The 26717-nt window shown below is 30.8% G+C and overlaps 1 protein-coding gene across 1 annotated transcript; it reads right to left on the bottom strand.

Annotated features, from left to right (window-relative positions):
• Positions 1-5687: 5687 nt before the first annotated feature.
• Positions 5688-25521, bottom strand: LOC134235455 (uncharacterized). Its single transcript, XM_062717590.1, has 4 exons — positions 25504-25521; positions 8205-8295; positions 6557-6703; positions 5688-6082 (listed from the first exon to the last, which is right to left on the bottom strand). Exons 1-4 carry the CDS (start codon positions 25519-25521, stop codon positions 5814-5816), a joined length of 525 nt encoding a protein of 174 aa, XP_062573574.1. The 3' UTR covers positions 5688-5813.
• Positions 25522-26717: the final 1196 nt, after the last annotated feature.

Raw genomic sequence — 26717 nt, 5'->3', positions numbered from 1 at the left:
TTGCTGTTTTCTGTATTATTTTTTCTAAATTGCAGCAAATGCATTCAAAAATAATTTACTTCTCAGTATAGTTCTAGTTTTTGTTGGAGTTTAACTTTTAAAACATGTATTTGGTCAGTTTATGGATTTATGACAGCTATGCTTTCGGAGATGTGTACATGTCGACAGCCAGGCTAGAAAATCACTCAAGTGAAACAAATGCACGAGGCTTTATATAACAGGTACAGGTGGTCAAAAATTTTCAAGTAAATATGGCGGAATCGAAGAAATATGGCGGACAAAGGCGTACAGGAATGTAGTAAGTCGTACAAAGATGAAAAATGATGCCTTTTTAAGAGTTCATGTCAGCTTTACTTATTATAAGTAGGTATTGTGAAGACCGAATTTTGTATCAACATGTTTTCTTGAACTCAGTACGATAATGAGAAAGCCAACTTTTTTTCTTCACTTCATGATTTTCAAAACATAGTTGTCTGGTTTTTTTTTTACGTTTTACAATCGTAATATACTAGATAAACAACGTGTACGATGCTAACTAGGACATTGCGTTAGAACTCATTAAATCTTTACTATAAATACTTTGATTTGAAATTCTCTGTTATTTTTTCATTTGGCTTAATTAATAATTTCGTTTTAAAAACTTTTTAACAATAACGCTTTCCCTATCCCCCTTTCTGTTAGTACTTTTTATTTTTTCATTTGGCTTTAATTAGAAATTCGTTTAAAAAACTTTTTAACAATAACGCTTTCCCTATCTCCCTTTCTGTTTTGTATGACACACGTACGCTATTTACAAAGGGTTCAAATTAAATTAACATTACATGGCAAGCTCCAAGAAATCAATTTCACAATGTTAGCTCCACCTCTCATGCATATTTATATCAATTCGTCTTCAGTTAAAGTTTCCGAATTGAATATTAAATTAACCTAAAATTAGTTCAGATATAAAAGCAACAGTAAAGACTGAGAAGTTCACAAATTGTCATCATTGGGTCTTGGCTTACTTTGTAAATAATGAAGTTAGCAAAAATATCTGAACTCAAACTATAGTTTGAGCTGTGAATTGTCGTACGGTTCACATCTTATACATCCTGATTGTTGCAAGTAAGGAATTTTCAAGGGTGTTTTGTCCTTGTATATTTTTCTTGAGTACAAGGAACCTATACAGCCACTAACACATAATCTTTGAAATGGTTTATTTTTGTAAAAAAAAAATGTTTTGTTTGTTCAGCACGGTGGCTCGTATGGGACAATATATGCAATTGCTTATTTATAAAATGAAATTTGTTACCTGTAAATAAATATCAATGGAAACTTATAATGGGTGGATTTAGCTCTAAGCACAATAAAAAAATGTATATAAAATATCATAAATAAGGCAAAATTTTACAAAGGATTTTTCACAAACTGAAAAGTGCATGCAGAATATGATATGGAAATCGGCTCGGACCACCGTTGGACTGCTCATGGAACTTCTTTGGGACTACACTAGGACCGCCGTTGGACTGCTCTGGGACTGCTGTGGGACTATTCTGTGACCGCTATGGGACTGCTTGGACAGGTGTCAGTCTGCACTGGAACTGCCTTGAGAGTACTCTGGTACCGCCTTTGGACTGCTCTGGGATCACTCTGGGACTTCTGTGGGACTATACTTGGACCGACGTGGGACTGCTCTGGGACTGTTGTTGAACTACTCTGTGACCGCCGTGGGACTGTTCTGGGACCGCTGTCGAACTACACGCGGGACTGCTTTGGGAATGTTGTGGAACTATTATTGGACCACTGTGGGACTGCTCTGGGACCGCTTTGGGACTGTTGTGGGACTACTCTTAGACCGTCGTGGGACTGCTCTAAGACTACTGTGGGAGTGCTCTAGAAAGCAGTTATGGGGAATGCACTTAGACGGCTCTGTCAGGATGGGTCTGGTTGGTACTATTCCTCTTAAAAATCATAATCGTAAACTGCAACCTTGATCAGAAAATCATAGTGTTATATTGGCTTGTAAAAAAAAAAAGAATAGATGATTAAGCAAGAGTTTTCTTGTTTCATATTTTATTAAAATCAGAATGTATAATTCTAATAAAATGTCGACTTATTAAATGTCACATTTTCATAAAAATCATTCCTTAAAATGAACTTAATAAAATTGGAAAAAAAATTTTAAAAAACTTGATAAAAATACCTTTCTTCAAAACATAAAAAATCAGTTTGAAAAATAAAAGAAAAATGTTTCAGTTTTTTTATAATTATTAATAAGTACTGTAGATTCCTAGTTATACTTGAGGAATTAAGAATACAGTTTTTCATTAATTTTTCAAGGAATAGTGAGTTTTGTCAACTTAAATGCCGTCAGACTAAACGTAAGGCTATTTACATATATATAACGTGAAATGTGGAGATAACGAACAGTATTCAAGCTCAAAAGTCTCTTAAAACAATGTAAATCAGGAAAATAGCAATCAAGGACCTCCAAGCAACAGAGGAGGGTTCAGGTGCCATTATGGAGTGAGCATTTCCCGCCTATCGGTCACACCCGACATGTGTTCACTTTTTCAAGATTGGGAAAACAGGGTAATTCGCTAAAAATTCAGTATGTTAATAATTGCCTAATGATTGGTACGAGAAACGTCAGTTGGTATTGGAAAAGGTCATTGTATGAACCAAAATATTTGCAAAATAATGACTTTAAACGATATTAAACGAAACTGTTGGTGGTCTATGTTATATGTTCCATATTCTATAATAAGTTTATTACCAAAATGATGGCGTGTAAAAAGTCCTGCCTTGAGAAAAGAACACCAAAAAAGTTCTGCATGACAGCTAAGAGACCAAGGGATGCTGAGATTGCTGTCTGTATCATGCGTGTGTTTTATTCAAAATAAAAAACCTATATTAGTATTTTAATGATAGGAATATTTCCTAGTGCTTTGGCTTTCAGTTTTATAGAAATATAGGCTTATTATTTCACGCTTTTTATGAAAAAAAAAATCTCATTTTTCTTATAGCTACGATTTCTTATACAAGCTTGATAAAAACTGCCACGGACGTTATTTGAATCGAAAATCATAAAAAAAATAATTTATTGGTTACAATTTCTATTGTACATTAAGACATTTCGTCTAATAGAAATGGTTTTCATACACCTTAAGCTTTAAAGAAGAGATATATTAAGATTATCATCTCGGCCTGTTCAGTAGATTTTCATTTACCGCATTTAATATCTCCATATTTTACATAATTACAGATTTTCAGTGTTAGTCTTACTGCAATAATCCTTATCTGAACCTGTCCAATGATTCACCGAGTATCGGTACCGGTATCAAAGAGCAGAATTAATGTGCGAGTCTGATACGTATTTTTTAAAAAAAAATATTCGAGACACAGTACATATATTTATATATTTTTAAATTCTTACAAAATAATTAATTCACTTAGTATAATCACGCATCTGATATGTACTACGTATCGGTATGAATGCATACGTAGGGATAAAACGATCTTGTATCAACAATTTAATTGAACACGGTTAAAATCAAAATCAAAAGTAGAGACAATAAAGTAATTCATTTATGAAAGTGTGTTTCCTCTTAGCGTAATAGAATAATAGTCTATTGAACTTTCTATCAGTAATATAATTAGGATTTTTTTTTTGCTGGACACGAGTACGTTGTTATTAAATTTAAGGCATCTTATTAGTTTAAACATCTGTATCCGATAAATTACCAATATTAATTTAGGGAAAAGTACAACAAATATTTCAAAAGAAAGTTGATTTAATTTTATTAAATAAGGGCAATGAAAATGTTTAAAATATTTATCATCAGAACTGTGACACACCGTGTTACACGGTGCCCCAAAACGCTGATTTAAGATTTGAATTAATTAGATAAAGTTAGAGTGGTATAAAAAAAGGGCCACGGCACTATGCTTACGTGGAAACATTCTTTTACATTTAAGCACAAAAATTACCCTCTCAAATAGAGTAGTATTTTTTAATACGAATAAGGGGGAAACATTGAATCGACCTTCCTGGTTCGGTGAAAAATTACGTACTTTTTCACTTTTCCAATTTCCAACATCATGCTGAATTTATAAATTTTCAATCAATATCTCATAGGTATTATATACATCAAAGAAAATTGCAAAATTTTCAGTCATCCTTCTCCGAGGTATGATTTACATTTGAAATGTGACATTGCCTATTACGCTAGGGCTTCTTGTTGAAAACATGAGGATTTGAATTGATCAATTTGTAGAAATCGAAATCCACATCTCTTATCGGTATGATGACAATTATCGGCGACGGGCACCTGTTCTTGTGTCAAAGAAATATCCATGGAGATCGTTGTAAATTTTCTATATAGAAAATTAGTAAAATAATTTTAAAACAGTACAATTATTATAAACCAAACAAATACCTAACGAAAGGTATGAAACAAGTCTGCCAAAATAGGACCCAATAATAGGTATATGTAATATTTGGAAATATTTAGATTTGCAAATGTACGAAAGCCCATTTAGGACCTATAAATATTTATGAAATTAGATATAACGAATTGTCGAATTTGTTATAACTAATTTAATTCATTATAACAATTTCTTAGAATTTGTTATAACGATTTTAATCTGTTATAACAAATTTGTTGAATTCATTATAACGGATTCTTTAATTTGTTATAACAAATTAAATTCGTAAAAACGAATTCCAAATTTTGTTATAACAAATTAAATTCGTTTAAACAAATTCAAAAGTTTGTTATAACGAATTGAATTCGTTTAATCAAATTCAATTACCAGGGTCTATAGAAAAATATATATGAACTCGATATAACGTTTTATCGAATTCGTTTTAACGAATTTAATTCGTTATAACAAATTATGGAATTCGTTTAAACGAATTTAATTCGTTAATTCGTTATATCAAATTTCAAAAATATTTTTATAGGTCCTAAATGGGCTTCCGTACAAATGTCTTTCTTGTATGAACTTATTGAAGAGAAAATATGTTCAATTCTGTATGAATTTTATTTGAGGGTTAGAGGTCATAGCGCGACCGAATCACAGAGCGAGGTGATATTTTGTCTACATATTTCTGTCACGGTGCAACTTGTTTTAGAATATTTCTAAGTTGATAATGATGGAAAAGAAAAAATGTTAAACAATATGAATGTTTTTCAATCACGAAATGTACAATAAATTTTCTTTCGACTTGTGACTGATCAGCACTTAAGTCGTAAAAAGTTTTATACAAGAGAATATTAAAATGTCAAGTTATATTTTTAACACCCCAAATATGTCAACTTTTGGTGCAAACAGGTCAAAAATAATTTACGCGCATACATTTGAAAAAAAGATTGTTCAGTAATAAATATTATTTTACGTTAAATAAAATCGTATTTATTGCCATAGTTACATCTGGTGAAATATGAAAAAGATTAAATTGATTAATGAAATAGTTAATATTTAAGTGTAAAAAGGCCAACTTAATTGTACCGTAGTTCAGTAACATGCACACTAACCACCTATTTTCTCTGCGATTTTGAATCATACTTTATGAGTATTAATCCAAAAATAAACTTCTCAAAAAATTTTTGGTAAACAAATTTCACAAGTGACATACCTTAATGGAATCAAACGTTTGAAAGACAGAGAAGACAAACTTTCTTTTATTTTTTCTTGATAATTGGCAAATCGTAAAACTCTTTTTTTTACAATTTGTACTAAAATGAAAAAGGTGTAATTCACAAGTGAGCTTTTAAATGTTTCGATTTATATTCGATTTTGTAAATGCTATTTCGTTTTTTCCTGAAACGTTAATAATATTCCACATCGTCACAGCTTCCTTTACACCAGTCAGGACACGTGGTACCTTTTCTACACAGAACTTCTGACAGGTGGTTGGCAAAATGGTGACAGTTGTTAAACAGAGCGCTGTAGTTACCGAACTTACACGCGTAATTTTTGGCACAACCCTCAATACAGTCGGTGCTTAGTTCACTGTACCCCGCTGGGGATGCTTCTTTTGCCCCAGAGCATTCATCTCCACTTAACCGACTCTTAGCAATCGATACTTTCGAATTCACTGAATTAAAAGAGAAACTCACAATTAGTTTAATTTTTATTTTCAATTCTTTTCATAAACGAAATTTTGAGTTTTCTTTATATTTCTGAAAAATGTTCGAATTAGATTTCTGTTTTCACAATCATTTTTTGAAAAGTTCTCACAAAATACATAACTAGTATATATGCATGTAAAATTACTTTTAAACTCATAATCATAAATCTGCATTTAGATACCATTTTGACAAAAGTATCACGAGGTTTATCATTTTAAACAAAATATCAGGGACAAAAGTATCACGAGGTTTATCATTTTAAACAAAATATCAGGGACCTATATACTAGTACAAATTAGTACATAGGTCCCTGACTATATATATAAATGAAAAAAAACGATCGAAATTACTCAAAAAGGACATTACTTTAACAACACTAGATAATCTGTTTAAGACATAATAATTTTTTGAACAAATGGACATAGTAAATGCACACTTACTTTGGAAATCATAAAAGTATCCCTTGTATTCGATGAATCGGTGGGTGGGATACGTCCACCTTGAGGGGGCACTTCGTTTTCCGATGTGAAAATGGTGTACGAGGCATCCAAGATTTGTATATCCAAAATAATACTGATGAGCACCATCTTTTAGTTTAAAAAAAATTACAAAATAGTATTAAAAATAAGTCTAAATAATCTATGTTAAAGTGAACCAGTAGTTCGTTCATTCTTCTGGCGTACATCTCTATTTATGATTAAAAACCACGCAATAACTTTTATTTTACTTTTTCTCTTTAACCAACGTTCCAGTGCTCACGAAAAAGGTTATCACACAAAAGTGCATTTAATGATTGTTTAATTTATTTGTTTTGATATAAACGAATAGTTTAACACTAAAAGATCAACAGATGTTCTACATGTATATCATCATCTCTTTAAAAAAATAATAATTAAAATTGCTTTAATTTCAAAAAAAGAAATTTTCTGTCAATTACTGTTTTTGATAGATAATAATAGATTGGCAACATCGTTCACATATACTTTTTTCAAATTTATGGATTAAACATTCAAAAAATCAATCTACTTATAGAAAGACAATCATATTAATTTAACAAAAATAGCTCGTTATCAATTTCGTATCATTCCCTGCTGAGTTTAAAACAATCCCAATTAAATTTATGTAAAATATAATATTACAGTGTAATACATTACTTTCAATCTGAAACAGTAGCCTAGAAAAAGTTAGATTATGTTCAGTTGATATAAAAACCTATTCACAACTTTAGCATTATATTTTTTTCAAAATTGGTGACAGAAAAAAAGACATTTCACTTTGGACATTTAAATTCGAAATCAGGATATTTTTCAGCGAGAAAGGTTTGAGTTAGAAAGGTGTCACCTTTTTCTTAAATTTCCCTACCGGGTAATTTCTTTCAATAAAAATATAGCTGTCCTGGTATTTCGTTTCTATAATGAAAATTAATGTTTTTGAACATTTCATTTAAATTTAATCCAAATTTCGAAAATATTAACTAATGTCCTTTTTGATATTTATAAATATTTTTCATTACATTACTTATAATTAATCAAATGCAAATTCAGAGCTGTAGTTTCTTTATTTTAATCAAAACATTTTTTTTCAATTAACTGAATATATATATATATATATATATATATATATATATATATATATATATATATATATATATATATATATATATATATATATATATATATATAAGATTTTGCCATTCATTATGAAGAGCGTGACTAGATAACCATTCATAAAAATTTCAAGGTTTTGACGACATTTGTTTTTAGAAAAATAATTTGCTGGCCTAATTTCAACAGAGGTTGGGACATACGGCTTTTTTTCCCAAGTGTACTGAAAATATTAGAAGAAAAGTCTGCGAAACGATAAATATTCGACAATTTTTGACGACCATAGAAAATTACAATATTGCACTATGATACATCGCACTTGAAAACCTCTTGCCCTATCTCATTTAGATGAAACTTAAGCTTCCCTTTAAAAACAAAAACGACTTCTAAATCTGCAAGTCTTACATGTACATACCTATCCTGATTATCACTTTAATTTTTAAATATTATTCAGTTAATTTATTTATATTATTTTATTACAAACCCCTTTTTGGGCATTCTTCGTCGCTTCCAAACAACGTATTATAATAGAAGCCGGAAACATTAAGAAATAGCGCACACGCCAGTATGAAAACCTGGAAATAAAATTTTTAGCTTTAAAAAGTATCTTAAAATGAAATAAGTTTTAAATAGTATATATTAACATATACTCTAAAATGTCACATTCAAATTTATTACAAGATAAAAAATATAGATTTAATCTGTGAATGTACAATATATCTATCTAACAACTTACAGTGGTAAGGAAATGCATCTTGACTGTCTGTGAGTTGTGACTGGGGAGAACGGTTTATATAGGATTTTACTTCAAGATTGGAATCATTCAAAGTGCTTCCACGTGACATATACTTAATGATTTTTTTCAAACAACATCCTTCTTTAACATAATTATCTTATAAAGTCGTTGAGACACCGTTTGATCCGATAATGAACGTCATATAAAGTTGTTAAGGCACCCTTTCATCGATAATGAACGTCATATAAAGTACCATCTTCTGAGAATCTACTTGAATGAGGCCAGGATTCAGTGAAATACTTACATAAAAGAAAGAACTCTCTTTATTGTTAGAATTTACATGTTTTTATTTTAATAATATAAACCACAACTATTTACTACATTGTATTAACAAATTAGCACTTGATTTCAAATTATACCTTTGTATTTTGGACTTATGAACTATGAATAAATTTCCTCTTTTAATACATTTTCCGGCATTTTTTTTTATATCAAGGAGAAAATGAAGTATTAGTTTTCATTGAAAAAAAGTTTCAAGTAAGTATAAAGCTTTACTTTAAAAAAAAAATTACGTTGGATCATGATAGATTAATAAATTATCACTCAAAGGTAAGTAGATTTATCACAATTTAAAAGAAAAATATGAGGTGTATATGAAAATAATAATATGAAAACCATACCTAATACCTATCAAATTCTTAATCGAAAAAGAAATAAAGTTCCTTATTATGTAAGATTATTCCACTTTGGTATTTGCTTGTTAGAAAAAAATGCAACATTTAGCAGTAGTTTTCCTTGTAGAAAATATTTTTGAATAAAAAAATCTAATAGTAATAATAATTCTACTTGTTGTTCATGATACTTTACATATAAGAACTTTGAAATCATTTGCGAAAAGAAAAAAAGTTTGTAATAATTATATGGGTTTTCATATATTTCTTGGAAAATAATGAATATTTGAATCAAAATTGTAGTTGTTTTTTTTTCATTTGTCTCCATAGTCTTATTGTAACGTTACATTTTACTTTTTACGTTTTAAAGGGACATGCAAAATTGCTACAAAATAAACTTACAAAAGGATTTTTTCAATTTTAATTGCAGGAATGCATCCATGCTTTAAGTAAGGACATTAAATATTAGTAAGTATTGTAAAAACTAAATCTGTTGTCAACAGGATATCTTGAATCTCACTGCGATAATGAGAAAGCCATTTTTTTGTATAATTTACAAAACGTAGTTGTCTGGCTTTTTTAACACTACTATTATACTTGATAAATAACGTTTTAATGCTAAATAGGAAATTCTGTTAGATTCTTCATTAAATCTTTAACCATAAATACTTTGGATTAAAATCCTGTTATTTTTTTTAAATTTAGCTTTATTGTTTATTTCGTTGTAAAAATGTTTTAACTGTAATGCTTTCCTATATCCATTTCTATTTTGTATGACACGAATACGCTATTTACAATAGGTTCGAAATAAATGAACAATACATGGCCTTGTCCAAAAATATCAATCTTACAATGTTAGCTCCATCTATCTGCCTATCTATATCAAATCATCTTGAGTCAGAGGCACATTTTATACTTGAAAAGCAGCACGAACGAAATACACAAAAGGAATTTTATTAATCCAAAGATGAAAATCTTCTCAAGACTTCAGATCTTTATTAAAATCAAATTAAAGAATATTAGTTAAAATATACAAGCAAAAGAAAAGACTGAAAAGTTCCAAAACTCTGTTTTAACTGCAGTCATCAATGGAGCTTGACTTACCTTACTTTGTAAATATTGACGCATGTAAAATATTTAAGAAATAACTGTCTTATTTTTCGATTTCATGATGTGATCAATCGATTGGCTTGCGTGATAATTTGCATGAACGCCGAAGGCGTTTATACATAAAATTATCACGCAAGCCATTCGATTAATCATCGTCATGAAATCGAATGATCTGACAGTTATTCCTTATATTTACATGCTTTGATTCCGACAATCCACGTGCTCCAAGCCCTGCTTCTGTGTAGCTGTTTGTTCCGCCCTACACGTGGTTTTTTGGAACCGCTGCATTGATGGGGAAATAAATTACATTTACAATTTGTAATTTTATCTCGAACAAAGACATTGGAAATGTAAATATTCTGAAATAAAACTATCTTTTGATCTCTAAAATGACTTTATACAATACGTTTCAAATTTTATGCCTCCCGCGTGCTGCAAGAAAAGAAAATTTAAGGATGTTTAGTCCGTGTACTTATTTGTTGAGCACAAAATGCCAATACAACTATCAAAACTCTTTGATATTTTTTTAAATATATATTCATTCTGTTTTGTTTATTAAGAACAGCTCGTACGGAACAAGGTATGCAATTTCTTATTTTTGACATGAAGATTTCTTTTGAAAATAGATATCAAATAGAAACTTATAATGATCGGATTTAGCTCTAATAGTGAGAAAGATTAGAAAGAATAGAATAGAAAGATTGTATTCTTATTTTACATATAAAATTTATAGGTTTAAGATGTATTGTTGACTACATTTCTTGTTTGAAACCTAACACAACTTTTTTTAAAAAAAGTTTATTCTTTTTCATGCTTTATTTTGGAACATAAACTGAGTGTTTCAACCTTTGCATGATTTACAGATGTAAACTTGAACGTCTGTATAACGAAACACTTGAAATTAGTGTTATTGTTTTCTGATACATAAAAAAATCAAATGATAATTAAATCTGCAAGTCCACGAAAATAATCATTTCTGAAATTTAGTGGCCGGTAAGATTTTAACAGATTTTCTAGATTATAGTATGAAAATCGGCCTTGCCATATAAACATAAAATCTATATAAAGCCATTCAATTTCAATTTTTTTTTTAAAAAAGTAATTTTAGTAAATAGGGGAACAAATATCAATTACAGAAAATGAATTCAAGTAGAGCCTATGGCATTTGCAATTGGCAGAGTCCTCAGTAGCAATATGGGTGGGAAAATAGCGAAAATAGTACATGTATAAACAATTTTATGTCTGGAAAACTAGAATTTCTAGTAAGATCAACATATCAACATATAAATACATTTACAGAAAACAAACATCTATTGAATAAAGAATATATAATAAATTCTTTCAAAGTTTTAAAACTATATGAAATAAAACACCAATATATAAAAAAAAAATCCAATGAATTAAAACTAATATAGAATTAGAAGGGATTTATCCTGGATATGGAATAAATACAGAAGCAAAGGCGTATTCCACTTAAGTATTGTAGCTTGGTCCCTTTTTTCGCCCTTATTTTACAGAATATACCCAAGGATACGGTATTATTTTTATTTTCATGATGTATAACATAATATTATTTCTAATGAAAATTTTGTGCAATCATTATTAATAACTTTGAATATCAAGGAATACATCATTGTGAGCATTTTCAATTACTGTCTGATTTTCAGATGCTGAAGATGGGACTACCTTATACCATAGTTTTAAAGAGATATCTCAAATATCTATTAAGTAAAAATCTTGTGTCACATTTATCCTCAATAAGGATGGTTGCAGAAATATTTTTGTACGTCATAGAAGGTTAATTTCTTAATATTTCTTAAATTAGTATTTTCATCATTTACAACAAAAATAAGCCCAGAAAATATACCAATCCAGGTATCCATATTTTATTTGCATCACCTGTCCTTGAATTAATGCTCTTCCATTAAATAAAAACCTCAGTTTCAATAAAAAATTTAAAATTCATTTGAGCAGTTTCTTAATATAACATTTTACATTTAAGCACAGCAATTACGCTCTCAAATAGAACAGTATTCTGTTCAATTCGAATAAGTGGGAAATTAAATCGACTCTCCTGATTCGGCGAATAATTACCATACTTTGTCAGACCATTTTCAAACATCGTACAGAAATTGCAAATTTTCAGACATCCTTCTTCGAGGTATGATTTGCATAAAAACATTACTTCATAAGATAAGTGAAAAAGCGAATGTGATCGAGCTCAAAATATCCACAATCAATACAAACCAGTTGTTTTGAACATATTTTATTGAAAGAATCAAATGGATTAGAATCAAGTTCTTACAACTTACTAGTTCTTCTCTATAAATGTAAAAATATGTCATGCAAATAATACATTAAAATATAATATCTATAACATTTTCAAGTGATATAAGTTAAGAACAAGTAAATTTAAAATCTACATGTTTCAGTAATAAATCTATGGACAGAAGCAAAAATATTATAATTAGTTGATACAGGCTAATCTCTATCACCCCATAATAACAGGTTAGTGTCAATTGCTACCAATTCTTCAAGCATGAACAGGTAGTTAAAAAGATTGTTTCTAGCATTTGCATACTTTTTACAAGCAAAAAGTAATGGTAAACGTCTTCATACTTTCCACATGAACAAAGAGGACTGTTGATAATATTGCGTTTATATAGATCATAATTAAGTAAGCAGTTGTGTCTTAGTTTAGCATAAAGTATGTTTGTGTAACGTTTACCAAAAGAAAAATACGTTGGCGGATTGATAATTTTTGTACAAGCTATTTAGTTTTTACGGAAGGAATTAATTGAAATGGCTTCTTTGTTTCTATTTTTAATTGGTTCCATTGTTTCACGGCGTCTGACACAAAAGACTTTTATATTCTTTCGAGTTTTTTCTAGTCTTGTCTGACCCCCTCATAATATGTTTATATTTTTGTTTTGCGTCATTTACTTCAACAAATGACATTTTTTCACTTTCACTACTGTTGTTATTTTATTTTTAATCCATCAAAAAACTAGCTCAGTTGACTTGGCTTCGGTCTTTCATTAATAACAGAGGAACATAAATAAGTTATTATTATTACAATAATAATATCCTTTATGTGACAGAGTTAAAGGAATTGTAATTGTTTTCTTTGTTATAATTTATTTCTAATCTAGTATGTTTTTATTTGGTAATTGTAAAGTTGTTTGGTGTTTTAAAACTATTTAGATCGGGATCAATTGCCTATTTTTAATCAATGACACAATTGTCTTAATTAAAAGCCAATCAGCGTGCCTTCTCCCAATCACGTGATCTTTGTGTTTAATTACCAAAGGAGAAGGCACGCTGATTTGCAAGGGAAAATTTTTGTCGAAAGAACCCTCCATCCATCCCCCTTTCTTCCACCGTCTTATATTATATTTGCTATAATTATATGTCCATGTATTAGTGTTCATACTTGTTTGTTTGGCGTTTGATTTCTTTTATCCCACCCTTTTTTGATGACAGGCATATCAGTGCCTGCTTTATGCAATATGTAATTTTAGGGGGTCAGATTGCATATGGTACCAAAGACTTTTGTATTCTTTCGAGTTTTTTCTTGTCTTGTCTGACCCCCTCATAATATGTTTATATTTTTGTTTTGTGTCATTTACTTCAATAAATGACATTTTTTCACTTTCTCTACTGTTATTATTTTATTTTTAATCCATCAAAAAACTAGCTCAGTTGACTTGGCTTCGGTCTTTCATTAATAACAGAGGAACATAAAAGACTTCTTAAATAGCTCTAATCTACATCTTGGAATAATAAATTGCTCTTTGTTGCGGGTATTGTATTTTGATACATTTTCATGCTTTTGATACATTTTCATGCTTGTTAGGTACAATATCATTCCGATATTCAGGGACAGTCTCTTTATGTATTTTGAACATAGTAGACATTTTTGCACAACATAACGCCTAACGCAGTACTGGCGATTTTTTAAGATAAAAAATATATATACTTTATTAGGATGGGCGATTCTTTTTAGGACTTCGCTGATATCAAAAAAATGTAATGTGGTTCAAATCTACATGTTGGGGACATTTAGATTTTTATTTAGACTTGTCACGTGATGTCGACGTCACATGATTTTAGCAATTATAATGCAGTTTAGAGGTCATCTATAAATTCCAATATTGCAAGGGCATAACTAAGTTAAAGATCTTGGTTTAATTTATAATCCTTATCAACACTAATTCCCTTTTTTAATTGCTAAAATTCAGGTTGAATATTTTGCTGGTCAACTACATTAAATATACATGTAGCTGTAATTAATTTATTTGCAAGATTTCATGAGGTTCGCAGCACTTTTCAAATATCTTAATGCTTCTTGAGTTTATGTGTAAAAACTTGAAAAGATAAATTGAGAGTATGCCCTTGCAATAAGTCAGTTTATTGTAGGGCCCTTCCATTACTTCTTCAATGAATCTGCATACAAACACACGACAGTATCACTTGTCTGGAGAATATACGGACACTTTTTAAATAAAATACTAAAATAGACATCACATCCAAGTTAACGGCCTTTTATTTAACTGCAAATAATATTTTATTTGAGAACAAAAAATGTTTTTCAAATGTGACTTGATCAGCTTCTCACAGTGTACAAACTACGTCATTTTGCGAGATGACGTCACATTGTCAAGTGCATTGCGATTGATGCATCGTTTATATACTGTTGTGTGGGATTTAACAAACGACAAAAACTGCATATAATAGTGAGTTTTAATGTGGTATACAACTATCCAGCAGTTTAAAATAGCAAATATTTTTAGTAGTATATTTAGTAGTATTTTGTAGACTCTATATTTTGTTTGACGTCGTATAGTAAACATTTCCAGTACAAATTAGGCCCCGCCTCCTTACTGTAACCTTAACTGTGCTGCGAAATTTTAAAGTTTCCCAACCAGTTTCTTAATAAAATGTTTCAGAAGATGCAAAAATACAAAAGTCCGGTGACAATTCTAGTCGCAGCTAGTTGAACTTTTTCCAGCTCTTAAGAATCTTGTTCAGAGCAACCATCCATACAGCAAAAGCGTATTCAAGCATTGGTCTAATAAATGTAGTGTACAATTTTGAAAGGTTATTTCTACTCAATTTAAACTTTAGTTTTTTTAAAGCCCAAATTTTTTATGAGCATTGTTTACAACACCGTCAATATATTCAGACCAGCTGAGATTCAGTGACAATAATAAACGCAAGCGTCTATGGACTGGAACGCATACTCCAGATATGGCATCAGATGCGTAGGAAGAGTGAATATCCACTGTTGATCACCGTACCAACCATAAGCCCTATGTACTAATCAGGTCAATGGAACATTCTAATGTCTCGACCAGTAAACAAATGAAAATCTTATAATTGGTGTGATACAAGTCTGCCAAAAAGGACCCAAAGATAGGTAATATTTCCCATAAATTAACCAGATACCGACATTACACAAGATTGTTCAGATTCCTGTAATATGTAATATAACTTTAAGGTATATCACTTGCATTGTCAACTTTTTAGAAAATTTCAGACAGAACCTCTTACTTCAAAACTATTTTTATAACATATTTCAATTAAACAATCTGAATTGATCAATATTCATTGAACACATTGCTAAAAATTTCATAAATAAGCAAGATTTATGATAGACTATTTCTTGTGTCGAAAGAATATTTTACAAAAAATTCTGCAAATCTACACATTTTTTTTTTTTTTTTTTTGTCGAAAATATTTTGACCAATATTTCAAAATTTGCATCTATGACCCCACTTTTTTTTTCGTTGATACTTGTGACTAATCAGAAATAAGTTGTTAAAAGTTTGATACAAAAAATATTTTAATGTTTATTTAGATTTTTAATACCCCAAATATGTTACTTTTATAGTGTAAACAGGTCAAAAATAATTTATGCGCATATATTTGCAAGATTTGTTCAATGATAAATCTTAATCAAACTATTTTATGCTAAATAAGATTGCATTTATTGTCATGATAACATTTTGATGAAATATGAAAAACGTTAAATTGATAAATGAAAGAGTTAATATTTAAGTGCAGAAATGTCAAATTAATTGTACCGTAGTTCAGTAAGATGCATACATTACTGTTACGTTTTTACTACCCCAGTCAGGTTTTATTTGTCCCGATTATTAAATATTGTGTAATTAATATTGTATTATATCATTTCTTTATTTGTCCCATGTGGAAATATCAACATACTATCGATAATGATATTGTGTAAACATGTTTGTATGTATTATGGTAGGGTTACCCGAATTGCTCTACGTAAACATTTGAATTATGCACATAATTATATGTGCAAGACCCGTAATCCCGAATTCTTACCTTAATTATCTATGGCATCAATTCTTAAGTCTTTTCTTTACAATTCACTACCATTATCCCCCTATAACACACCCTTTTACGTTAGGCCGAGCGTTCATCTCCTCCAAATATGGCGCTAAACTGAGCGGTACTGCATAATTCGCTAGAGGACACATTCGGCCCTAGTGATCAAGAGGTATATATATACAACGTTTTTAGACCCAACGGTCACTTTTCGTCCCCAACCCAAACAGAATAGTAATTTCGTCTTAGAACTTTACCTATGATTATTTACTACTGGATTTTGCTGGAAGTTATGGATAACCCGGATCCAGAAAGGATGGTAAATATTATTTAAGGCTTTAAGACCCATTTTATTTACAAAGCTTGATTTTCATGCCCCCTGCAGACTCATACCAAATTGATTTACTATTTATAAATTCATCCGGGTGACCCATTAGAACCGAATGCCCTTTTATTCTCGGGTGACCCATAATTTATTATTGCTTAACTGATAATTGTTTTATTTTTATTTGTTATTCATTGTTTTCACCATAAAAATTTTATAGATTTACAACCTTACTTTTCATTAAGAGTTAAAGGGTAAAATTTAGAAATAAGAGACCCACAATAATTTATTTTTATTGTGAAAAAAAAAACTTGTTATAGGCGAAAACGTTACACAACTTAGTCAGAAACGCAATGACATTCCCATTTTTTTCTGACAAACTTAGAAAATTACTGACAATGTGCTGTCTTTACTGTAAAACTTAGACAATAACTGACTTTTTTACTGCCGGTGCTGATAAGCTTAGAAAATTGCTGAAAATATTAGTCGGTGCTGATAAACTTAGACAATTACTTACCCGTTTACTGTCCCTGCTGAAAAACTTAGACAGGTGCTGACATTTACTGATAATTACTGTTCCTATTGTTCTCGCTCTCGGGGAGGCTTCAGTTGTGTGAAAATGTCTGTTTGTTATACTTTTTAATTTAGAAACAGTCTTATTTTAATTTTGGTGAAAAAATCCCAGACAGTTATTCTTTTTTATCTAAATATTATTGATATCTGTAAAATAATTCAGAACATTATTTAAAATTAACTACAGTGTATTTGTAAATCAAGTTCAAATTTAAAGTTGAATATTTCCACCCCTATTCAATTAAAGAAATTAAATTAACTAATCATGATGTTAGTTTTCATCTACTAGTATTTGTTTCATTGCAGACGAATATCTGTATAATGTATATATAGTTTTATTTTCTGTGTTCACGACAGGAAATTGTTTGTATGAATTTTCCTATTACAAACAGGATAGACTTCTTTTGCTAAATATCGAATAATTACTTATAGGTAATTCAATTTCTTAATGTTCTCGGACATCTGTTTAAGTCATATCTATATACTCCTTTTTAGGATTTCCGGTTTCATTTGATCATAAGGGAGTTACCTATTGAACAGTACAGTGTTCCATATATAACTTTTGTCACTTTTATATCTAAAAGAATGGTTGATCGCTTATTAAAATATTAACGCAGGGTTCAAAGATACCTAATGTTTGTAAGTCCGAGACCAATAAATATTTTTCAGACTAGTAATAAAAGTTCATGAACTAGCAATAGTAATCTTACGAAAACTATTTATATTTACTAGGTCAGGGGTGAGACACAGACGAGAGATTTTTGAATTGAAAATATCCAAAGTAATTGTCAGTATGAACGATGGTACATTTTCATCTGTGACAGTAGCACCAATTTTTTCTCTAATATTTTCTTTTCTCTCTCTCATTTTGGTGTTTTCTCATTTTTTCTCTCGTTTGTGTGCCGAAATTAAATTTTATCTCATAAAAGTCGGTAAGCTTTTCAAAGAATTCTTGGTAAACAAATTTCACGAGTGACATACTTTAATTGAATCACACGTTTGAAAAACAAAGAAAACAAACTTTTTTTTTTAATTTTTATTGAAAGCTGGTGAATCGTACACATCTTTTTCTACAATTTGAATTAATTGAAAAAGGTGTTATTCACAAATGATATTTTAAATGTTTGATTTATGTTCAATTTTGTTAATGCAAGAGACATCTTTATTTTTTTCCTAAAATGTTATCATCATATTCCACATCGTCACAGCTTCCATTACACCAATTAGGACACGTGGTACCTATTCTACACAGAACGTCTGTCAGGCGGATGACAAACATGTAAGAGTTGTTAAACAAGCTGTAGTTTCCGAACTTACATACGTAATTTTTGGCACAACCCTCGATACAGTCGGTGCTTAATTCACTGTACCCCTCTGGGCCTTCCTCCATTTCCCAAGAGCAACCTCCACTTGACCGACTGTTGGCGATCGCGATCGACACTTTCGAATTTGCTGAATTAAAAGAAGATTTCCACATTTAATTTGGTTTTTTCTTTCGCCTCTTTTTATAACGAAATTTGACTTTTTCTTTATCTTTTTTAGAATTACTTTAATTAGAATTCTGTTTTCACCATTATTTTTGAAAAGAAGTCACAAAATTTTTGACTAGTATATATGCATGTAAAATCACCTGCATTTTAAATTTAGAATCATAAATCTGCATTTAGATACCATTTTCACAAAAGCTTCACGATGTTTATCAATATAAATATTATATCAGGAACCTATAAATATAGTTACTAGTTACATAGTACTAATTAGTACATAGGTCCCTGACTATAATATATAAGAATGAACGTATAATAACTCAAGAAAGGGTATAACGTAAACAACACTAATTACCCGGTTAAAGACCAAATAAAGATTATTTTACAAAAGGACATCGCAAATATGCACTTACTTTGGAATTTATAATAGTATCCCCTGTATTCGATGACTGGTTGATCGGGGGGTGTATGACAACCTTGAGGGTGCACTTCGTCTTCCTCTGAATAGGTATGAGAAGCACCTAATATTTGTTCTTCCAAGATAATACCCATGAGCACCATCTATGTGTTTAAAAAAAACTATTAAATTGTGTTAAAATTAAGTCTAAATAATCAATGTTCAGTCAATTAACGTTTTTGATACATGTAGATACGAGTCATAGATTGGCAATAGGATTCAGGTAAAGTTTACTTTATTTATTACAATATATTTATAAATATGAAATGTAATATTCCTTCAAATATATATATATTTTTCAATTTACTCGTATTTATGGATTAAACTTTTAAGAATCAATTTAATCTACTTATAAAAAGGAAATATCAGACAATCATATTGATTTAACAAAAATAGCTAATAACGGAGTTTGGGAACATAATATCTTTACTCTATTTCTTCTTATTAAGATGGAATACCTTCTTTTTATTCTTAAGTTTCTTTTCCACTATTTTTATTAAGGTTTCCAACGGAAGACTTTCTGTTATTCTTTGGTTTTTTTCCCAGTTTTTTTTTTCTTACCGATTTTGTGCACGCGAGTTCTCCGAAACGGCTTGCTCGATTTTCATGAAACTTTCAGGGCTGATGAAACATGAAAAAATCTAGACATTTAATTTTTTATTTTGATGACGTCACTTCCGGTTCCGAGATTTTTGCATTCTAGTGAATTTTAGAGGGTTAGTTTGTCCGCGAGTTTTCTCGAAAACGGCTTAAGATAGAAATTTGAGATTTTCAGTGATAAAAGAGCAATAACTGTAGTTGTGCGGAACGTAATACTACTTCATATTCACCGAAATTGCTTTGTACGGAAGCTCGTTATGGCCCAAAAATAGTCCTATCACGAATTTCAAAAATTTTGACACCTTTTCATCGATAACTTTTTACCTAGAAATATTTTGTTAAAACATGTATAACAAAAGAAGTGTATAATTTCAAGATCTTTCAAATGATATGAAATAAAAAAAAGGGCTGGCACCTAAAATTAAGGGCCTAGCGGGATTGAAAGTTTTTCTTTTATATCTCAAAAAGTATTGAGAATTTGTAATACGTCAAAGAAGCAAAGTTGTTTAAAATGTCAATCTTCATCTATTGGAGTAGTCGGAAAACGGATATTTTTGCTGTTCTTGACAAGATTTTGGGTATCATCTGTCACTGGGAGACTAAAAATTAATTTTCCGTCCGTCGTCATCACTTCCGGTCAAACCGGAAGTAGCAAAAACTGGCTTATTTCTGCATTAATTAACATAGATTTAAAGGATTTAAACCATTTTTCGGCATTATTACTCTTTTTTGTAAAAAATAAAAGTAACTTCCGGTCAAACAGGACGGAAGACCCACTCGTTGCTTTGCAACGAGCTTTGCTCTAATTATTATTATAGTTTTTTTTACCGATTTTGTGCACGCAAGTTCTCGAAAACGGCTTGATCTATTTTCACGAAACTTTCAGGACTGATAGAGCATGGAAAAAACTAGATATATATTTTTTGTTGTGATGACGTCACTTCCGGTTTTGAGATTTCTGCGTTTTAGTGATTTTCAGAGGGTCACTTTGTCCGGCAGTTTTCTCAAAAAGCACTAAACACAGAAGCATGAAATTTTCAGTGATGCTATAGCAACTTTTGGAGAAGTGAATTTCGTATATCACAACTACCGGAAGTACGAAGCGCCGACGCTCGCTATGGCCCGAAAAAAAATTCTATCGTGAGTTTCAAAATTTCTAACACCTTTACTACGATACCTTTTTACCTAGAAATATTTTGTGAAAACTTATAGAACAAAAGAAGTGTACAATTCCAATATCTTTCAAATGATATCTTGTAAAAAGGGCTGGTACCTAAAATTAAGGGCCTAGAGGGGCCGAAATTTTTTTCCTTATATCGCAAAACGTATTGAGAATTTGTAATACATCAAAGAAGCAAAGTTGTTCAAAATGACAAGCTAAATCTATTGGAGTCGACAAAATACGTACAGCGTCGTCACTTTCGGCCAAACCGGAATTAGTCGAAAAACGCGTATTTTTGCCGTTCTTGACAAGTTTTGGGGTAACATATGTCTCTCGGCGCATAAAAATTAATTTTCCGTCCGTCGTCTTCACTTCTGGTCAAACCGGAAGTAGCAAAAATGGCTTATTTTTGCATTAATTAACATAGCTTTTTAAGATTCGAACCATTTTGGAGCGTTATTTCTCATTTTTGTTAAAAATGAAAGATATTTCCGGTTAAACAGGACGGAGACCTACTCGTTGCTTTGCAACGAGCTTTGCTCTAGTTATTATTCTTATTATGTTCCCCAAACGATGTTGGGGAACATATTGATTTTACTCTGTTTCTTCTTATTATTATGGTCCCGTGGGGATCCGGGTAAGAATAGGATCACAGTACCCCCTTGCTTGTCGTAATAGGCGACTAAATGGGGCGGTCCTTCGGATAAACCGTATAAACCGAGGCCCCGCGTCACAGCAGGTGTGGCATGATAAAGATCCCTCCCTGCTCAAAGGCCGTAAGTGCCGAGCATAGGCCTAAATTTGCAGCCCTTCACCGGCAATGGTGACGTCTCTATATCAGTGGAATATTCTGGAGAGGGACGTTAAACAGTATACAATCAATCAATCTTATTATTATGTCGCCCCGAACGAAGTCGGACGACAAATTGCGATTGTACGCATCTTTTTGTTATCCAGGCTGTTTCTCGGAGATGGCTGGGACAATATTCCTGAAACTTTCCTCAGAGGACGAGCACTGGTTGTAGTTGTGTTGTGTGTTCATTCAGTTTAAAATGGATACCGTTGCCATGGAGACTTGAAAAAAGCGACGAATTTTGTCCGCGAGTGTTCTCTCTGGTCCCTTGAACATTCTTCATTAAATTTTATTTATGTAATGATTAGTATATGTAATTGTGTTCATTGGATTTAAAAATTTCAAATTGTCAATAGTTTGCATGGAAACATGGGAAAAGTGAAAATTCTTTAACTTTGATTTTTAAATCAAAGTACTGAAAGTACTGATACGAGTTGATGTTTGTCCAAGCTTAACTTATGGGTATTGTTTTAGTGATGAAAAAATGAAAGTCTTGTCTAGTTCGGGGCGACATACACTATTGCTTGCAATAGCAGACTTCCTAGTTATTATGTCGCCCCGAACGAGTCGGACGACATATTGCGATTGTACGCATCTTTTTGTTCTACAGACTGTTTCTCGGAGATGGCTGGGAAAATCTTCCTGAAACTTTTCTCAAAGGAAGATCACAGTTCCTTGCAATAGCAGACTTTCTAGTTATTATGTCGCCCCGAACGAAGTCGGGCGACATATTGCGATTGTGCGCATCTTTTTTGTTCTACGGACTGTTTCTCGGAGATGGCTGGGCCAATCTTCCTGAAACATTCCTCAAAGGCAGATCACTGGTTGTAGTTGTGTTGGGGTGTGGTTATTCAGTTTCAAATGGCTACCATTGCCATGGAAACTTCCAAACAGCGACGAATTTTGTCCGCGAAAGTTTTCTCTGGTTCCTTGAACATTCTTCATTAAATTTTATTTATGCAATAATTAGTATCTGTAATTGTGCTCACTGGATTTGAAAATTGCAAATTGTCATTAGTTTGCATGGAAACAGAGGAAAAGTGAAAATTCTTTAACTTTAATTTTTAAATCGAAGTACTGAAAGTGCTGATACGAGTTGATAGTTGTCCAAGCTTAGCTAATGGGTATTTTGTAGTGATAAAAAATGAAAGTCTTGTCCAGTTTGGGGCGACATACGCTATTGCTTGCAATAGCAAACTTTCTAGTTATTCTTTTTTTCTTCTTATTTCTTCTCCGGAACTTTTTTTTTCGCGAGTGTTCTCAGAAACTGTTCACCTAACTGAGTTAAAACCTTTTTAGGGTTAATAGATGTGTACTGAGGTGTGCGGAACGAAGGTCATTTTGCACGCATAAGCATGCACGTAATTTGAGTGAAATGACTAATATACTTAATATTCCTATAACTTTTACAATTTTTGATGAAATGCTTTGAAACTTATTAAATAAAAATGAATTCATACTGTAGATAATAAGACACTGTAAAATTAGCTTAAACTCAAGCGCATGCACGTGAGCTTCGTGCTGATTGGTTGAAACAAAAACCTCATTATCTTTTTTTGTTTGTTTTTTTTTTTACGAAAAACTTTGAAATTTAAAACATAGTCATGCATTAGGATATCCTATAACATGATATATAGCCATATCATGAAAACACGTGCATGCACGTGTGCTGCAATCTGATTGGCTAAAACATTAAATGGCTATAACTCCCTTGCTTTTCAACCAATCAGGATGGGATTTAGAACTTAAACATAATGAACTCCTACAAGCTTAAGAAGGTATGATCATCATGCACATGTATGCACGTCTGTGCATGTGAAATAAGTAAAATTAAAATGACACTTTAATGAGCGTATTTTTAAAACTTTTGGGTTAAATGCTTTAATATTTTGTATGTTTAAATACACTGATATTGTAGACAAGATGATATGTTTATTACTCACATGCATTCACATGCGCACGAATGTAATGCTAAAATTAAATTTACTTGGTATTCTTCTGAAAAAACGTTGTTAAAGATTGAAATGCGTAGAGTTTGTCTGTTTTGATAAAGCTTCCATGGAATATGGCACCAAAAGGGAGTTGGGGAGCAGTTACGGAACATCTGTAACGGCCCCCGTTACAATTAGACCTTGTCAATTTTGTATCATTCCCTGCTGAATTTTATCCAATCTCAATTAAATTTATGTAAAATAGAATATGAATAAATTACCTTCCATCTGATACAGTAGGCTTGGAAAAGTCAGATTATGTTCCATTGTTTTAAAAACCGTATCACAACTATAACATTTTAATTTTTTTAAAATTGGTAAAAGAAAAAAAAAACAATTTCACTTTGAACATTGGAAGTTGAGATCTGGATAATTTTAATCGAGAAAGGTTTGAATTAGGAAGTTGTCACTTTTTTCCTAAAATTTCAATACCAGGTTTTTTATTTCAATAAAAATATAGTTTTTCTAGTATTTCGTTTCTATTCTGAAATGTTTTTGAATATTTCTTTCAAATTAATTTAATTTCGAAAATTTTAACTAATATCGTTTTTGATATTCTTAAATAATTTTCATCTAATGACGTATAATTAATCAAATGCAAATTAAGAGCTGTAGTTTCTTATATTCAATCAAAACAATTTTTTTCAATTTTCACTTTTAAAAAAATATATACCATCATAACACATTCAAATTTCGCCTTTAATAATCAGGGCGTTGATAATTAAGCATTGATATAAAATTGCACGTTTTTGATGATATTCAAGCAGTTGAAGAAGAATATGGAGACAACGAACAGTATTCAACATCAAAGTCAATAAAACAATACAAATAGGAGCAAAGCTAGCACGGACATCCGAATCATCATTTCTCTAATAATTTCCTGACCTAATTTCAACAGAGATTGGAAGATACGGCTTTTTTTCCCAGTGTAATGCTCTTGACTCTTAGAGGAAGAGTTTGGCAAATGATAAATATTTGACAATTTTATCGACCATAAAAAATCACAATATTGAACTTTGATACGCAATTGAAAACCTCGTGCCGTATCTCATTTAGATGCAATTAAAGCTTCCCTTGAAGAACAAAAACGACTTCCACATCTGCACGTCCCACATGAACATACCTACCCTGATAAATACTTTAATTTTAGAATATCATTCAATTAATTATTTATATTTTTAATTACAAACCCCGATATGGGCATTCTTCGCCGCATCCAATGCAGCAAGCATAGAACGTGTAGAAGCCGGAAATATTAAGATATAGGGTGCACGCCAGTATGAAAACCTAGAAATAAAGTACATGTAGTTTTAAATACATGTAGTATCTTAAAATGAAATAAGTTTTAAATAGTATATTAACATAAACTCTAAAAAAAAAAATGTCACGTTCATATTTATCACAAGATAAAAAATATAAATTTAATCTGTGAATGTAAAATATGTCTTTCTAACAACTTACAGTGGTAAGGAAATGCATCTTGGCTGTCTGTGAGTTGTGATTGGGGAGAACGGTTTATATAGGAGTTTACTTCAAGATTGGTGTCAATTAAAATGTTACACTTGACATACACTTGATGATTTTTTTCAAACAACATGCTTCTTTTTCAAAATTTAACGTCATATAAAATTGTTAAGGCACACTTTGATTCGATAATGAACGTGCTATAAAGTACCATTTTCTGAGAATCTACTTCAATGTGGCCAAGATTCAATGAAATACTTATATAAATGAAAGAACTCTCTTTACCTTCTTTTTTTAAATATAAACCAAAATTATTTACTGTTAACAAATTAGTACATGATTCCAAATTATACCTTTGTTTTATGGACTTATGACCTATCGTCCAAATTTCCATTCTAAAGAAATTTTCCACCATTCTTTTACATCAAGGAGTAAATAAAGTATTAGTTTTAATTGAAAAATAATTTCAAGTAAGTATGAAGCTTTACTTAAAAAGTACTTTGGATCTTGCTACAAGAAATTATCACTCAAAGGTAGGTAGATGTAAGAGCAATAATTTATCATAATTTAAAATAAGATGTATGAAGTGTGTATGAAAATAATAATATGAAAATCATACGTAATACCTGTCAAATTCATAATCGAAAAATAAAGTCCCTAATTATGTCAGGTTATTCCTTTATGACATTTGCTTGTAAGAAAAGAAATAGCGATAGTTTTCCTTGCTAATAATATTTTTTATTAAAAATCTCATAGTAATAATAATTCTCTTGTTGTTCACGATACTTTACACAAAAACACATTAAAATGATTTGCAAAAAGAAAAAAAAAATTAAATAATATGGGTTTTCATAAATATCTTTTAGGAGCGTCTTCATTTCTTGGCCAAATTATTCGATGTATCCTGGTTTGGGCCAATTTACGCTTTATAATCCGCGAAGCAGATTATAAAAAAGCATGAACTGACCCAAACCAGGTTATACTCGAATAATTTGGCAAAGAATGAAAGTCATCCTTATAATTTAATTTTAAAATACTAGTAATTAAGCAACTTTAGGTGTTGCTTTTTATGAATTCAAATTTGCCTCTCAATAAGACAACCTTGTTAACGAAAGTGATGCAAAGCGAGGGGAGGAAATAACAAATTCATAGACCTACCGGCCATGATGTTTCTTTAAATGAGGTAAGATCGAGATACTGTTTGAAGTTAA

Source organism: Saccostrea cucullata, unplaced genomic scaffold (genome assembly GCF_032062105.1).
Source record: "Saccostrea cucullata isolate Sc308-1 unplaced genomic scaffold, CSIRO_AGI_Scuc_v1 ctg446, whole genome shotgun sequence".
NCBI classification, from domain to species: domain Eukaryota; kingdom Metazoa; phylum Mollusca; class Bivalvia; order Ostreida; family Ostreidae; genus Saccostrea; species Saccostrea cuccullata.
The sequence above is the reverse complement of the archived record's forward strand: the minus strand, read 5'-3'. Positions and strand labels throughout refer to the sequence as shown.